This window comes from Gouania willdenowi, chromosome 5 (genome assembly GCF_900634775.1).
Source record: "Gouania willdenowi chromosome 5, fGouWil2.1, whole genome shotgun sequence".
Taxonomy (NCBI): domain Eukaryota; kingdom Metazoa; phylum Chordata; class Actinopteri; order Blenniiformes; family Gobiesocidae; genus Gouania; species Gouania willdenowi.
In genome coordinates, this window is record NC_041048.1 from 3,336,130 (window position 1) to 3,353,939 (window position 17,810).

Consider the following 17,810-nt stretch of genomic DNA (forward strand, 5'->3'; position numbering starts at 1 on the left):
AAAGCTGTGGGCATCAGGGTCAGCTCACGTACTTTTCTCAACGTTTTTATTCTATATTGTTATCAACTGTTTGTTCTCCCTTGGCTGGCACAACATGGCTGCACATGTGACTTCTTTTGTTGTGATATGTAAAACATTAGTGATGGTCAGGGTCAAACATGAGCTCATCAAAGATAAAGACATACACAAATTATATAGGTTACAGCATAGATTTTAAAAGTTTATATCTAACAGTATTCTTTTAATTAGAAGGTGGTTTTACGTTTAGAAATCAAACAATCAGCTATTGTAGTTAGTTACTGCTTTAAATTGCATTTTATCAAGAAGGTCCAACTATTGATCCTTAAACTTGTCTTTGTGTTGGGAATAATCGTTTATAAACCAAAAATGACTCGAGAACAATTATCAACTTCTCTTTTACATGATCTTCTTCACCAACCAGCCCAACAGATATGTAGCAATATTAGGCTAACATGTTGACTTCTGGAAGAAAACATAAACATTCCTCCATGGGGTTTTTTTTTTAGAATGCTGAATCCATTGTTATTGGGATCAAACATAACGTTTCAAACTCAAAATCAAGAAATCCAAGATGGCCACCATTGATTTTGCCGATTTGGATATTTTGTCATGACTTTGGTTCTATTTAACATAGAAGCATGATCTCAGTGGTGAATTATAAGTTCTCAGGCTCAAGGAATTCAATAACATGTCTTAAAATACCATAAATCAGAGCAAGATCTAAGATGGCCGCCATCCGTAGTGTGAATTTTAATCTTACCATAACTTCGGTTCTGCTGAACGGACAATCCCTGTTCCCAAAAACCTACATTTTACCACAAAGATCATATTTATGTCAATCCATCAAAATGATGGTCCATTGTTCTATGAATCTGTGATAACTGCATTTATTTATTCATCTGTATAATATCCACTGTTATCCTGGAAGTTTAGTATCATTTGCTCCATAGTATATAGTCATCTTAACAATGTAAATCCTCATTTTAATCAGAAATAAAATAGGTTAAAATGACCAAAAATAGTGGAAAAGGTGGTAAAATGGGATTTTAAAAACCACAAAAATTATATGTATAGTTTTATTTAGTTGCAGAAAATTTGTAAAAATGGGCTCAAATTGTTCAAGATACATTCTTAGTTTCTTGAAGGTATCTAGCAAACCCCTCCCAGTGTCTCGCAACCCCAAATGGGGTCCTGACTCCAAGGTTGAGAATCCCTGGCCTAGAGGAACCTTAATAATGGAGCAGAATAGAAGATAATTCTACGTAAAAAAGGACAATTATGCGTATTACATTGCATATTATGCTGATATGTAGAACAAAGACTTTTATTATTATTATTGTTGTTGTTGTTGTTGTTGTTGTTGTTGTTATTATTATTATTATTATTATTATTATTAATAATTTATTTTCTTATTTTATTTTCATTTTTTTCTTTCATTTTTTACTTTTATTTTCATTTAGAAAAATAAATAATCTTAACCAGGAAGTCACATTTGCATAAGTCACAAACTCCGCCCTTAACTTGATGTGTCTGGCTTCTCATTCGACGCAAACACATCCTCCAATCACATGAACGCACTGCAGCTCAGGTTCCGCCTCTTTGCACAAAACTCACCAATGAGAAGACCAAACGTCACGGGCTTAAAAATAAATATTAATGATTTTTCGCGGGCTTTGAAAGTCACGTGTCCTTTTCGCGGGAAAACAGAGAAGAAGAAGAAGTGTGTTGAGAGGAAACACGGACATAAAGAGCAGTCATCATGGCGGTGAGTTTAATGCTTAAAAACACCATAAAATATGCTTTTAAAAGTAGAAGCATGTTTGGTAATAAGTTACGCGGAGTTTGATGAAGTCTGTGTCTCGTTTGGGAAGAGTTTTTCTGTCTTTTAACGCTGTTTTGTTCGAGTCTCTGCATTAGTTTAACCTGTGGTTATGTTTAAATGAAATGCTCGGCCAAACTGAACGTGTTCAGAAGTGATTCATGTTTATTAGAAACTATGATTAGTTACTATTAGTTTTGTTTGTCCTGTAGTTGAAGCCAGTCTGACATGTGGCCTTTTGTCTAAGTTACACACACCATTGTGTAGCTTTGCAATCAAACAACGTAGTTTAATGTGTAATATATGAAATATTATACACCACTCTTTTGTCAGATTATCATATTTTGCTCAGAATACTATGAAAAACAACTATGTAATGGAATGAGTGATAACACACACACTTTAAAAGAATCTCATTTGGTAAATAAAGGGAATTAAATAGTATTTATTACCTCCTGAATAGATTTATTTCTATAGTTTTTATCATTTCCGGTCATCTACTTCCTATGTTCTAATTAAGATCATTTTGTGTGCATTTTGTTGTCTATTCTTTTTAATATTCAGTAAAATTTTATCTTATTTTGTGAGTTGCTGGTAATATTTTTAACGAAAAAACAAACATTATAAAAACCCATATTTTTGATGCTTTAAAAATATGGGTTTTTTAAAGCAATTAAATTAACAAATCAATTTTTTAATTTTCCTCTAGCTCTCTCAAGTACCCCCTGTAGCGCCATAGCGTACCCCTAGGGGTACATGTACCCCATTTGAGAAACACTGTTATACACGATGGAGTCCAAAACTTCTGCTTTGTTTTTACTGAAAATAGGACATTAAGACACTCTTTTATTTTTATAGATGACTTGTTACACAGATGTACAGCTTTTATCACAGCAGGGGCCACAAACTGTGATCCAGGGGCCACTTTATCAACATTCAATCAAACTTTATTTGTTGACAAAGGTTAAACATGATAAAAAAAAAAAAAAAAGGTTTAGAGATTAATTTACACACAAGTAATTTAATAAAATAATTAAAAAGATAAAATAAGAGTCACACAAAAAAAAAACAAAGCAGAGGACGGAACAATTTTTAAAATGTAAATCATTAAAATTAGCATAAAAACAATAAGAACCCTAGAAATTATAAAAAATCATAAAGCCAGACTGTCAGTAGTTAAATTAATGACCAATCTGAGCTTTATTACAGGAAAGAACAAAGGATTTGTGTATTTTTTTTATTATTTTGTTTTTATTATTATTATATTTCTGCTTTTTTTGAACTAATATACATCTTTCCAAGGTTTTTGAAAAATGATTACGCTATTAGAACCTTGACGTGATGTTTTGACCTGTTTGCAGGATTCTTCCGAGTCGTTCCACATGGCCACCAGCCCCACCCGAGCATCCAGGAGAGGAGACATGACCTCCAGTCCAGGACGGGACCTGCCTCCCTTTGAGGATGAGTCGGAGGGTCTGCTGGGGGACGGACATCTGCCTGGAGAGGAAGAGGACGGGGACGGAGAGGAGCTCATTGGAGACGGAATGGAAAGGTCAGCATTTTAATTATTTAAAGGCACAGAATTTGAGACCCTTGATGGTGAAGGACTACATGGCTTATTACAGGGTTAGAGTGGGTGGTAGGGGTTGAACAGACTCGTCGACTTTAGTGTTGTCTCGCAACTCTGTCTACGTGACATTGACTAGTCGCAGTACCTGACTTTTGCCCAAGATGGTGGTGCAACACAGCAAACGAGGGTCCTAGTACCCCTGCATGACAAGGCAGCACAACATGAAGAGTTTCTCCTCAAACTGCAGCTGGTAGGCAGATACTACAGCTAATAGACATGCTAAAGTTAGCTGTAGTGGTAACATGTCTGTGTATTAAGCAGATCTGGAAAACATCAGGAGCGCAGGACGGAGGCTCCGTTAGCGGGGGGGAGATCGCTGTTGTGCCAAAATCTGTGACACAAAAAAATCTGTGATCGCTGGTGGCGACAGTTCCAACCCCTGCGGCTTCTTGGTGGACTTTTACTCCCCCTTAGACACGTTTGTAATTCTTTTCAAGTCTGCATTTACTTCACCCACTGGAGCGTCATGTTTAAGGGGGAGTAAATAGCTCCTTAATAGGTACGAAGAGGTTTAGCACTCTTCTTTACTTCTAAGAAGCTGCAGCGGTCACAGATTTTTTTTCGGGTCCCATATTTTGGCACAACAGCAGCACTCTGCTCGGCTCCAGCTCTTGGTGACGTCATCGACTACTCGACTTCGACTCGAATAGTATGCACATAGAGTCGACCTTTAGCAGTTAATTTAGCAGTGGCAGTCAGTAGCACACAGCAGTGTTTCAGTATTTGTAGCTCACTTCGTTCTTTAGAAGAACTTCCATGGCTTCCACTTACGCATGTTGTCTGACGATACTGCTGATCAATGTACGTGGTCGGGCCGTGATCGTCTGTGAGCGGCTTTGTGCTGGAGGAGGCTCTTATTCTACTTATTATTAGAGGTTGTAAATAAACAGATTAGTGCACTGGTGCCCCCTCAAATTGAGGTCAGAAGCGGAATAGTTAGGTTTCATATTTAGTATACGTGACAGTGCCGTTCTCATTTATTTATGAGGTCTTGCAGCTCAGGAGTGTGATCAACACAAAAGGCCTCCCATTGACGAGTTGGGCAGGATTCGGCCCCCAGATCACACTTTTTTTCCATCTAATGATGGTGATGGTGTCAGGGTGGGTGCGGGTCCAGACATATGGCTCCAGCGGCCCAGAACTGGCCCGTGGCCACTCATTGGGATTGAATGGCTTACACCTTTTTTTTTTTTTTTTTTCTTTTTTTTTTAAAATAAAGTTCTTGTTAATTTTAATAGTAACAGTCTTTGTGTGTGTTCAGGGACTACCGAGCCATTCCGGCACTGGATCAGTACGAGGCCGAAGGCTTGGACCTGGATGACGAGGACCTGTCGGAGCTTTCTCCAGGAGCTCGGGCCGCGGCCGAGGAGGCCATGAGGAGGAGGGACCGCGAGCAGGGAGTGAGCGGGAGGCTGAGGAGGGGGCTGCTCTACGGTGAGACCAGAACACGGCAAATACACAGAAAACTGTAGTATTGTGTAGTGTATTTTTGGATATAATACAGCCATTAAAAATTATTCCTAATTTCTGCTTAATTTCAAAAAATAATTCCCATTAAAAGTTTCTATTTTTTTAAACATTGCCAAAATTCATGAGCTTAAAGTCCTGTGGAAATTGGCCAGATGTTTTACACCCCTTTGTAACCCCCACTGTTATAAATATCTACAACTAAATTATTTGGTCGTTTACTCTGTTTTGTCAGTAATTATTACCTCCCCCTGTGGGACGATTTGGCCCCCGGGCCTCGAGTTTGACACGTGCCTTAATGACTCAACGTCTTTGGTTTTTCTCGTTTAAAGACAGCGAGGATGAGGACGACGAGCGGCCGGCGGCTCGGCGAAGGCGATTGGCCGAGCGTGCCGCTGAAGGCGTGGCAGACGGCGATGATGAAGATATGATTGAGAGCATTGAGAACCTGGAGGACATGAAGGTTGGTGCACGTTAACCACAGGGTGACGGGCGGGGTTCTGGTCAATTATAACTGTAATTGAAAAATAATTACAGTTATGATTGTAATTGTATTTTGAAAAATCTGTTGCTGTTGTAATCAAGTTCAGATAATTCACTTTGTAAATGTAATTGGCATGGAAATTCTATAAAAACTATTGTAATTTAATTAAATGCAAAACTGAGGAACCATGTTACAGTGTCTTACACATACATAGATAATAATTATTAAAATATATTTCATATCAAGTTTACCTGTCAGTTCACTTTAAGATCATTTTACCATTTATTTAAAAATTTAAATCTAGGGCTGTATTGACAGAAAAAAGACTCAGAACAAAATATTAATATCAATATTTTGCTGAATAAGGAAGCCTAACAAGGTAAACAAGAGACGAAAAACAAATTATAGATGATAGATAATATTTGAGTGTATTTTACAGCTGATTTAAGACATGAATCAAACTGACCCGTTATCATTAGAGAAGCTAACACTAGAGGAAGGTTACGTTTTATGGGCTCAGTAATTGTGATTAAGTAAATTAGAATTTATTAATTGAGAAAGTAATTGACTTTCAGGGGGAAAACAACTAATTGGAAAAAAAAGCTGGTCACTGTAATCATAATTGAGTTGTAATTAAAGACAACTGTACAGTAACTGACCCCGACCCTGGTGACGGGAGCTTCTGACAGACGCGCTAACACTACCTCCGCCTACAGGGCCACACGGTCAGGGAGTGGGTGTCCATGGCGGCGCCGCGGCTCGAGATTTACAACCGCTTTAAGAACTTTCTGCGGACTCACGTGGACGAAAACGGCCACAACGTCTTCAAAGAGAAGATCAGCGACATGTGCAAAGGTACATTTGTGCGTTAGTGACCACGAGGACGGTGACGTCTCTCATATTTATTTTTATACGCTAATCATGAGAAATCACTGTTATTACAGAGAACAAAGAGAGTCTGGTGGTAAACTACGAGGACCTCGCCGCCAGAGAACACGTGTTGGCTTATTTCCTGCCTGAGGCACCCAGTGAGATGTTGAAGGTGAGACGTGTTTAAGTTCCTTTTAAATCTTTATTTAAAAATCAAATAAAACACATTTTAAATTTGGAGTTCAGGACCGTATAATCATCTTTAAAGGAATCCTCCACCGTTTTTACAAATGTGGCCTAAATTTTTTTAAATATACTTATAAGAAGATCTATTCCTAACAAAACAGATTATTTTGCACCATATTTATTTTGTTGCCTTTTAAAAAAAAACTGGACTACTTTACAGTTTTAGAGCCTGTGTTTCTGCATCTTGAAATCACATGATTGATGACGTCACACGGCCCCACTTCCTGTAAACATCCCATTGTTTTCTATTGGAGTGAAACATTCAGCCTGATTTTTAGATCATTTAGCAACTTTTTTTTTAACATGTGCTGCTTTTGTTTGCTCTAAATAATCAGGAAAAGTTAAATAGGATAAAAGAGGATAAAAACAGTTGTGACCACAGAGGGTGACAGCTCCAACCTTATGGTTTGGTAGTAGACAATGACGCAGAGAAGAAGAGCTTTCCTACGGGACCTCTATTCTCCCTTAAACAGTGCGCTGACACGCTCTGGTGGCTGAAGTTAGCGAATAAATTGTGGACTGTTGAAGACACACAAACCCTGAGGATAGAAGTCCTTAAACAGTCCATGATTTAATAAAAAGAAAGTAAAGAAAAGGTCACAAATTGTCATTTTCACTGAAAAAGCTTCTAAATGATCTAAATTAGGCTGAATGTTTCACTCCAATAGAAAACAATGGGATGTTTACAGGAAGTGGGGCCGTGCGACATCATCAATCATGTGATTTTTAAGATGGAGGAACACAGGCTCTAAAACTGTAAAGTAGTCCAGTTTTTAAAAGGCTATTAAATTAATATGGTGAACAATAATGTTTTTTCATGGCATTGATCTTCTAATAAGTACATTTCAGAGGTTTTAAACCACATTTATAGAAGCAGTTGAGTACTTTTAATGCATAATTTTGAGTATTTGTCTTTTTTTTTTTTTTTAAAAGATCTTTGATGAAGCAGCTAAGGAGGTGGTGCTGGCCATGTACCCCAAATACGACCGCATCGCTCACGAGATTCACGTCCGCATCTGCAACCTGCCGCTGGTGGAGGAGATCCGGTCCCTCAGGTTGGACACCACGTTTAAATATGAATTGTGAAATAGTGTCACATTGTGTTTTTTTTTATTTAAATAATCTGTCGTCCTCAGGCAGCTCCACCTCAACCAGCTGATCCGTACCAGTGGCGTGGTGAGCAGCTGCACCAGCGTGCTGCCACAGCTCGGCATGGTCAAGTACAACTGTAACAAGTGTAGCTTCGTCCTGGGGCCGTTCTTCCAGTCCCAGAACCAGGAAGTGAAGCCGGGCTCGTGTCCTGAGTGTCAGTCTCAGGGGCCGTTCGAGATCAACATGGAGCAGGTGAGAAAACGTTTCCCTGCGCACGCCAACGGGGCGTCAACTTTTATCTTATCAAACTTCAAGGAGCAAACATGAGACGTAAATACTGAGTGGATCAAACCGTGCTCTGGTTTCCACCCCCACCCCCACATACAGACGGTGTACCAGAACTACCAGCGAATCACCATCCAGGAAAGTCCCGGTAAAGTTGCCGCCGGTCGCCTCCCACGCTCCAAAGACGCCATCCTGTTGGCCGACCTGGTGGACGGATGCAAGCCTGGGGATGAGATTGTGAGTGTTTTTAAATGTTTTAACTACTTTATTTTAATTACGCGTGTAATGAACGCCACAAATTTGTCTGTTTACTCTTGAGGCCCCAGAAATATTACAGATGAAAAGAAGAAAATGTACATAATTAAATACAAGTGCACACATTATAGAAAAATATATAAAAGATATATACAAGAATCAAGAAGCTGTCGGGTTGAAATGAGGAGTAACGGCAGAAATAATGCCTAAGGTGTTCTGTTGAGCACTTTGGCTCATTGATCACTTTGATTAGAAATGTCCTACGTTAGTTTATATTTTAACAATTCCTGTTCATTTGTTATTTTTCCTTTTAAATCATTACTTTCTCACAACTCTTAATACTGAACTTGCAGGTCTGACTTGTTTAAGGATGCAATATTGGAGTTTTTATCTTTGAAACAGTGATTTGATATTTGGTATTGATAACAGAGATCAGACTGATCAGGAGAAATCTAATAATTTCTGTATGAGAGAGAGAGAGACGTGTAAACATTTGCATTTTAAGGCGTCTAATGCACCTTGACTTTTTTTATTTCTGAGTGCATCCTAACCCAGACCTTCCCCTGAACAAGCCACGCTACAGAACTCACTCACACGTGCTGTCCCTTAGGAAAAAGGCCGAAAGTGTCACACACTTTGCAACTATTAGTTAATAAATGTCTGTGTGGAATTTTGCATCAGTGAATTTAACCCAGAATTAATTTTCTGGTCAGACTTTATTTGAATTAATGATATCGAGATTTATATCGATTATCACCATTTTGAGAAAAAAATATCGATACAGGAGTTTTGGTCCGTATCACCCAGCCCTACTTCAATATAAATAACAAAATGTTCATTTTGAGCCAAAGTTTAGCGTTTTTTTTTTATTTTTTGTTCCTGAAGGAGCTGACGGGAATCTACCACAACAACTACGACGGCTCCCTAAACATGGCCAACGGCTTCCCCGTGTTCGCCACCGTCATCCTGGCCAATCACATCACCCGCAGAGACCAGGGCGTCGCCGTGGCGGAGCTGACCGACGAGGATGTGAAGGCCATCGTGACCTTGTCCAAGGACGAGCGCATTGGAGAGAGGGTGAGTCGGCATGTTTTATCAGTGGTTTCCTAAAAGGATGAAGTCGATGTTTATAGTTTCTGGTAAAGTTTCCTTTGCTACAGAAAACTGACCTCATTATTGCCCCGTCAATCTGATCATATAAGGGGTGTGTCATCTCAGGAATCTCACGATTCGATTACAATTCTGGGTGCTACGATACGATTATTTAACAACTATCATGATTTCAGACTCCTACTTATATGTGTTGGTCCATTAATTAAAGTAACCAAACAGATGTATCAGCATTATCTTTATAACAATGTAAAAATAACTAAAATATTAGCTTATTCAGCTAATTCAATCCAAACCAACACAAGTTATTTAATTCAGTAAAAATAGACTTTCTGCATAAATCCCACATGAATCTAAACATTTTATGTAGCACAATCAAAGCAGCTTTAAAGACAAAAAACCTACATCAACAACCATAACACTTGTGGAATTTAGGGTTTTTAAATAAAAGGTGGATGGATAAAAGAACAAACTATCATTCTGTGAGCAGCAGTCATGTTCAGGTCATTAGTTATTATGAAAAACAATCAATTTTGAACATTTATGAATCGTTTTTGAAGCGTCATGTGTTGCATCGTGATTAATCTAATAATCGATGTACTGACACCTCTAATGATTACGTCATTAATCGCTGACTCGTCTGCAGGTGTTTGCCAGCATGGCGCCGTCGATCTACGGTCACGAGGACATTAAGAGAGCCCTCGCCCTGTCGCTGTTTGGAGGAGAGTCCAAAAATCCAGGTAGAAGCTCTCATCTGAACTCATTAATGTGTGTGTGTGTGTGTTCGTGTGTGTGTTTGTGCTCAGACGCTCCTCCTTTCTCTGTTTTAAAGGCGGGAAACACAAAGTGCGAGGGGACATTAACGTGCTGCTGTGTGGAGACCCGGGAACCGCAAAGTCCCAGTTCCTCAAGTACGTACGATCAAATGGATGATTGTTCAGATCTGATTAAATGTGGTGTTGTTTTTAAAGTGTAATTTAAAATGCACAAAGACTAGGGTGATCATATTTTGATTTTCAAAAAGATGACATGGGCCGATCTTGGCATGGTTAAAGTACTCAACGTTTTGTTAATCTACCTTGTAATGGCAAAATACAATATAGTAGATAAATAAGTTATTGTCCATCAGACAGAGCTTTATTCTGTCTGTCATGGAGACGGAGGTGATAAAGTCTAGACCAGATGATGTAAACTTTACCGTAACTTCCTACTTCTCCCAGTGTCTCCATGGTTTTCCTCTCTGAACCTTCATGGAGGTTTGATCATCCAGGAGGATGTTCATGATATTTTTCAATAAATCCACTAGTTTTTGGTCTATTTCAATCCATCTTAGACTTTAGCATCTTTTCTTTTTTGCTCATGTCTGACGAAACAAAGCAACATCTTTAAAGATTCTGTCACGTGTGAGTAAAATTACTGTAATACCGTGATAATGGCTGTAAAGAGCAACTCTTTATTGTCAGAAACCGGTGGAAATTCTCTGATGGAGTAAATGTTAGTTACGTCTGCGTTCAGGGTCCCTGAAAAACCTGGACATTTTGATGAGTTTCGTGACCTGTTCCGTTGCTTCCCTACAGGTACGTAGAGAAGGTGGCGAGCCGCGCCGTGTTCACCACGGGTCAGGGGGCCTCGGCCGTGGGTCTGACGGCCTACGTTCAGAGACACCCTGTGAGTCGAGAGTGGACCCTGGAGGCCGGGGCGCTGGTGCTGGCCGACCGCGGTGTCTGTCTGATCGACGAGTTTGATAAGGTCAGCCAAGGGTTTGGAGCGTTGTTGTTGTTGTTTTTCTACCTGAGTGTTGTAAACTGACTCCGCCCCCTGCAGATGAACGACGCAGACAGGACGAGCATCCACGAGGCCATGGAGCAGCAGAGCATCTCCATCTCGAAAGCTGGCATCGTCACCTCGCTGCAGGCCAGGTGCACCGTCATCGCCGCCTCCAACCCCATCGGTACGACAAACCGTCTGAAAAGATAAACTGTTACTTAGCGATGATGCATCGTATTAGCATAATGTGAAAGTAAGACTATTCCATGTCATTTCAACAAATGGCCAACGTACTTAAGGCTTAAAAACATCTGACTTTAATATTAATTGGTCTGATCGCACACATGCCTTTACGATATGGCCAATTTAGTGAAGGGGAGTGGTGAAATAGCCCCAAAGTTTGGGTCCAAAATAAAAATGTGTTTTATATCCTAAGAAAGTCATCTTTTTTCTTACACATTCACACAAAAAGAAGCTTTTTTTCAGATTTCAAGAGCGTGTCACCCAAGAACCAAAACAACACTTGTTGTAAAAATCGTCCTTTTTTCCAAAGATGTCGTCACTCGTGTCTTTTTCCGACAGGAGGTCGTTACGATCCCTCACTGACGTTTGCAGAGAACGTGGACCTGACGGAACCCATCGTGTCCAGGTTTGACGTCCTGTGCGTCGTCCGAGACACCGTCGACCCCGTGCAGGTGAGGACTAGGGTTGGAATCAATTAACAGAATCACGTAATTTGTAACTAAGTCGTGAGGATGCAGGAGGCAACATTTTTAAACCTTTTTTTCAACGTTAGCTAGGTCAGTGTTGATGCTTGATAAGAGCTAATGCTAGGTTAGTGCAAGGTTAATGCTATTGTTAAATTAGTGCCAATGCTAGATAAGGGTTAAAGCTATTGCTAGGTTAATGCCAATGCTATTGCTAGGTTAATGCTATTGCTTGGTTAGAGTTGATACTCGGCTAGTGTTGATGCTTGGTGTTTATCCTAGGTTAGTGCTAACGCTAGGTTAATCTTAATGCTAAATTAGTGTAATTGATAGACTAATGCTAGATTAGTGATAATGTGAGGTTCATGCTATTGCTATGTTAGTGCTAAGGCTAGGTTAGCGTTAATACTAGGTTAGTGTAAGTAATGTTATTACTCGGTTAATGCAAACAATAGGTTAATTTTACAACTTCAGATTTATTAGACATTCAAGTGTTAGCGTTAACCTAGTATTAGCGCTAACACTTGAATGTCTAATAAATCTGAAGTTGTAAAATATTTAGTTTTTGTGATTATTAGTGTGGTTGTCTCTTTAAACTGAGTTCTCATCAAACAGTCTCTGATCTTTATTTTATTATTTTTTTTCCCCACAGGATGAAATGCTGGCTCGATTTGTTGTCGGCTCCCACATCAAGCATCACCCCAGCAACAAAGAAGGGGGCGTGGCCCTGGAGGAGGTGGTTCTGCCCAATACGTCGGATGTGCCGACCATTCCTCAGGAGCTGCTCAGGAAGTACATCATCTACGCCAAGGAGCGGGTAGGAAGCCACACCCAACTATATATATGTATATGTATATATATATATTAAACTGAACGACAAAAACTCAGAGGCTTTTTTTAAAAACAAACAGGTTCACCCCAAACTGAATCAGATGGATCAGGACAAGGTGGCACGGATCTACAGCGACCTGCGCAAAGAATCAATGGTGAGCTTTTTTTTAAAAAAAAAAAAAAAAAAAAAAAAAACCTGCTGAAGCATTCAGACAATTTATCTGTGTTTGGATGGAGTTTCTGACTCAATGCCATCATGTTTCCAGGCAACGGGCAGCATCCCCATCACGGTGCGTCACATCGAGTCCATGATCCGCCTGGCTGAGGCTCACGCTAAGATGAACCTGAGGGACTACGTGTTGGAGGACGACGTCAACATGGCCATCAGGGTGATGCTGGAGAGCTTCATTGACACGCAGAAGTTCAGCGTCATGAGGAGCATGAGGAAGGTTGGTCACTCTGTGAATTAGGACCCTTCAAAGGGGGGAGCTGTAGGATACGTTTTTATGGTCAACTGAGGCTGTGTTATAAATGTCATACTAACGTACAACTCTTACTAAGTTTTACATCAAAAATGAGTATGTAGTGTGATCACATTAGATGGTATGAATAGACTGACTACGTAAGAAATACCTGATGTATACTATATGAGGACTTTTTTAGTATGCACAAGAGGTGAGTATTGCGATACTTGGGTCACGATATGATATTATTGGGATATTCTACCCAGTTAATGTCAAAATTAAACGTAGAGATGAAAAATTAAGTAGCTGTATATGTTCATCAGAAGATATTGATCATTCAGACAAATTGAGTCAAAACTATTTGCTTCAAAACATCCTATCTGTTGTTTATTATTAGTGTTTTTGCACATTTTTACTGAAAAAAAAAACAAAATACAGTGTTACACACTCCATCATAAAATAAAGTGCAGCAAGTTTCTTTTCACTGAAACTACTGTGTAGAAATCTCAAAGTAACCATGACAACATAATGACAGCATTGTAACACCTGTAAGTGAGAACATTAAGGATAAATCACCCTGAATTACTGAGAATGCACAAAACTGAGACAAAATTATAATTTTTCCTATTGTGTCAGATCTGAACAGATTATATGAAAATAATGTGACTACATAAATATTGCAGGCATTACACACCATCATAAAATCAAGTGCATCAAGTAACCATTGAAACACATTAAAAGCATTTTTTTTTTTTTTTTTTAATAAAAAAAGATTGATTTACTTACTTTTTTTTTTTTTTTTTCAACCCCACACCCCTAGTATGCACAGTGGGCACACTACTCATACTCAACCGCCCCATGATGCATTGCAAGCGGAATGTAAAATGGTCGTGGGACCGGCTTCAAGCTAAAAATAAAATATCCCCTTTTCAAAATAAAAGCATGTTTTCTTGTCTTGTGTTACTTTTTAACTTTTGTAAATAGGACTCTTATTTTGAAGTTTAGTCAGTAGTACAATGGAGGGTCTCTGAAATGTGTCTGTGAGTTTTATGGATCAAATGAGCACATGTTGATATTCTACTTGTCACTTTCTCACTTCAAATGTTTACAGAACTTTCAAAGTAAAGGTGGAGAATCAACAGAGATATTTAGTCTCAGTGTCCCTCAGGTTTTTGTCATTTTAGGTCCCAAATGCATCTTGGGAAACTTGGAAGTACTGTATACTTGAGTGTGAACGCTGATCATCCTAATCATACTGGGGCTCCACTATCTAACCTGTGTCTATAGATCTGTGAACTCTGGGCTCCACTATCTGACCTGTGTCTATAGATCTGTGAACTCTGGGCTCCACTATCTGACCTGTGTCTATAGATCTGTGAACTCTGGGCTCCACTATCTGACCTGTGTCTATAGATCTGCTGGGTTCAGACCTGACTGACATCTCACTGATGTATTCTGGACTCAAACCCATTCTCACATTTCTAAACCAGCAGCAGAACTTTAAAGTCTATTCTGAGGCTGACTGGGTAATAATGAAGCTTTCCCATTATTACATCTGGTCTTTTTCCTGTTTCTGTGCAGACGTTCGCCCGCTACTTGGCGTTCCGCCGTGACAACAACGAGCTGCTGCTCTTCATCCTCAAACAGCTGGTGGCTGAGCAGGTGGCGTACCAGAGGAACCGCTACGGCGTGCAGAACGACGTCATCGAGATCCCAGAGAAGGACCTGCACGATAAGGTACGGACTGGGACGTCAGAATCTTTGGTTTGGGATTAAACACTCCAGTGTTTTAGGTTTGTGTTGGTCAACCTAACACAAAGGATTAATAAACCACATAGCTGAGCTCTCTCTGAGAGTCTTAAAGCTTTATGTGATGAAACACTCAGACTTTAGTGGATTTAAGGCCTGAGGGTCCTCGTCCTGTTTCCATCAACACAAAGGGACATTTATGTCTCCTGTGTCCATTTTTAATCTTTTTTTAAACTCCACTTTTGCTGGTTTGTGTTTGTGAGTGACTAAAGGACACTTGAGTTTGTTTTCCTTTTCTGACATGTGAGAAAAACACTAATTAAGACCCGAGAACGTATAAAGTGCTCGTTTTTTTTCTGCATGGGAAAAAAAAAACCCAACCATTTTTCCGTCTGTTCTTACTGTCATTTATAACTTTACTAGTAAAATATTTTCTATTAACACTAAAACAATATTAAGTAGCTACAAATTGTTATAATAGTGTATAAAATAATTATTAAAATAAAGTAGAAAGATCCAGCACAACTATGATTGTTCTTTTTATGTTTGGTCACGTCTGTCTTGGAAAAGAGATTGTTTATCACAACGGGATTATCTAGTTAAATAAAAACAAGTTTAATTCTGCACCTGTTTGGAATGTAAAAATTAAGATATTGCTTTAAATTGAGCAAAAACCCCATATAAACAGATTCTAACACCTGTAAAGCTAAGCTTATGGAACATATTTTCATTAGGGATGGTGAAAATCATAGAATTCAGCAATAGCTCACTATATATTCCATGTTAGCTGTGCTGTATGAGCAGCATTAGCAGCAGTGATGAATTACTCCTGATTTTTTTTTTTTTAACAGGTACCTGTATTGGAGATATATATATATATATATATATATATATATATATATATATATGTCAAATTACATTTTCAAAAAAAGTTGAACAGTTTCTGATTCTGTAAAGTTCTTATGATAAAGGTAAAATGCATTGAGGAGTCAGGTAGTTTAACAAGGTCTGATGGTGCGTTCACTGACATAGTGACTGGGCATTTATGTGCTATGCATGTTAGCGTAATTAAATGTGTTTTGTTTTTTTTAAAACATGATTAAAAAATTGATTTGGACATTTATTTAGATCGATATAATCACACTGTGATTTATCACCAAATGGATTTTTTCCTACACCCTTAGACTGACTCATAGCTGCGACATGGTGAAAAAGTGCTGAAAATCTTCAATAGTCTACATTACCAGAAAACTAGCAGAGCTAGAAATTTAGGATTTTCCTGCTTTCTTAAACAACACACACTTGATATTTCAGTGGGTCAAATATTTCCTGAAAAACAATGTTTAAAAAAAAATTTTCCCCGCATTTGTGTCCCTAATGGAAGTTTCCCCCTTATACATTAACTCATTCAGTGCCAGCCATTTTCAAAATGTCTACCCCCTCAGTGCCAGCCGTTATAGAGCATTTTGACTAATTTTTAAAGACCCATAGAATATTTTGTACTATGACAATCTGAATTCTGAAAGATTGAAGTCTCTAATGTCATAAGAAAAAAATAATTTTGTTTCGTTCTTCTGTAATCAGCGGTTGAATAGAGGCAAGTTTCACACAAATTGCCAGTTTGACAAAAAGCTGAGAAAAACGGCTTCTTCTGAAAACACCTATTAGTGACTTTGAAGCAATATTTTTTTTGGGGATACTTTAGTGACACCTCAACATTGGTTTCCTTATATAAAACTACAAAAACAACACTGAGACCAGGCTTATGATGGCAACATTATTATTATTTTACTATCTATGTCAGAGTTGAATAGTTTGCTTATTGTATTTTGGTGTTCCTCCAAGTCTCTCCCCTCGTCATTCTCCACACACGCAACTTCCTCCTCCTCCCGGTCATGCAGAGTCTCACTGCTTGCTTTGTTTTTTTAATCATTTTATCTCACCATCGCGACACTCTCAATAGTCCACTTAGTTCCACACATGCTCTGGTCAAGTATGCGCTGCTGTGAACTTCAGCATCAGCTCTCATAGCGCCATTTTCTGTCTCGTAAACTCTTTTCCTCTCCCTCTGAGCTCTGCCTATCACCGGTGATCACTCATCCAAAGGTGCTCTGCTGCCACCTACATGGCACCAGTTGGTCACTACATCATTGTACAAGTTAGATATTCACCGGAGAGCTTCGTCACACTGTCTCCTAGCAACCCCAGCCGAAAAACACAATTAACGTCTGTAGACGTCAATGGCACTCAATGAGTTAAATCCTGCTCTGGGATCAGGTTTTAAGTGTGTGTGGGAACTTTTTTCACGTCCATTTCACTAACTTCGGTTTCTCTCTTTCTCTCTCTCTCTCTCAGGCGAGACAGATCAACATCCACAGCCTGTCGTCCTTTTACGACAGCGACCTCTTCAGCTCCAACAAGTTCAGCCACGATGTGAAGAAGAAGCTGATCCTGCAACAGTTTTAGGATCAAACGGCAAAATAAAGAAAAGCGTTTTTCCGTCCTGTTCAAATGCAGGATTTAGTCGGAAAATGAAGAATAAACTGAAACAAAGTCTGGATTGGTTCACCTCTTCTGTGGCGTTACTGTAAATAAATGTACATGTTGGTTAAGATGCCCAATTTATTCGTGCTTTCAGATGATGGATTTTACAGATGCACTCGAACACAACGTTATTCTCGGATGTTGAAAAAAAGTACTTAAATGTTCAGTGTACTAAAAAAAAAAAATGTTCCGTGGACTCAATGTTGCATTTGGTAATAAAAGGTTTGTTATAAAAATAAATATATATTTTTAGTTGTTTCCTTCTATCTGTGCGCGTTATTCACTGAGTTCTGACATGTGGTGAGTTCAACGTCATTGTCACGTTTATTGTGCTGCTTTCACACACTTCTCACAGCGGGGACACAATGTGTGATTGTATCTGATCTAAGAATCAATATATTGATACAGGGTAACGAATGGTTTGTGAGTTTTTCTTTAGTTGTATATTTGTAGTTGTGTGTGTTACTTG

General features: G+C 39.0%; 1 protein-coding gene across 1 annotated transcript; it reads left to right on the forward strand.

Moving 5' to 3' along the window:
- Positions 1 to 1,688: 1,688 nt before the first annotated feature.
- On the forward strand, positions 1,689 to 17,599 carry mcm2 (minichromosome maintenance complex component 2). The gene is made up of 20 exons (XM_028446304.1): positions 1,689 to 1,786; positions 3,202 to 3,392; positions 4,732 to 4,904; positions 5,270 to 5,400; positions 6,138 to 6,276; positions 6,366 to 6,463; positions 7,471 to 7,592; positions 7,674 to 7,881; positions 8,017 to 8,151; positions 9,055 to 9,246; positions 9,926 to 10,019; positions 10,112 to 10,190; positions 10,857 to 11,028; positions 11,104 to 11,230; positions 11,629 to 11,741; positions 12,406 to 12,570; positions 12,665 to 12,739; positions 12,851 to 13,033; positions 14,630 to 14,785; positions 17,153 to 17,599. Exons 1-20 carry the CDS (start codon positions 1,781 to 1,783, stop codon positions 17,261 to 17,263), a joined length of 2,670 nt encoding a protein of 889 aa, XP_028302105.1. The 5' UTR covers positions 1,689 to 1,780; the 3' UTR covers positions 17,264 to 17,599.
- Positions 17,600 to 17,810: the final 211 nt, after the last annotated feature.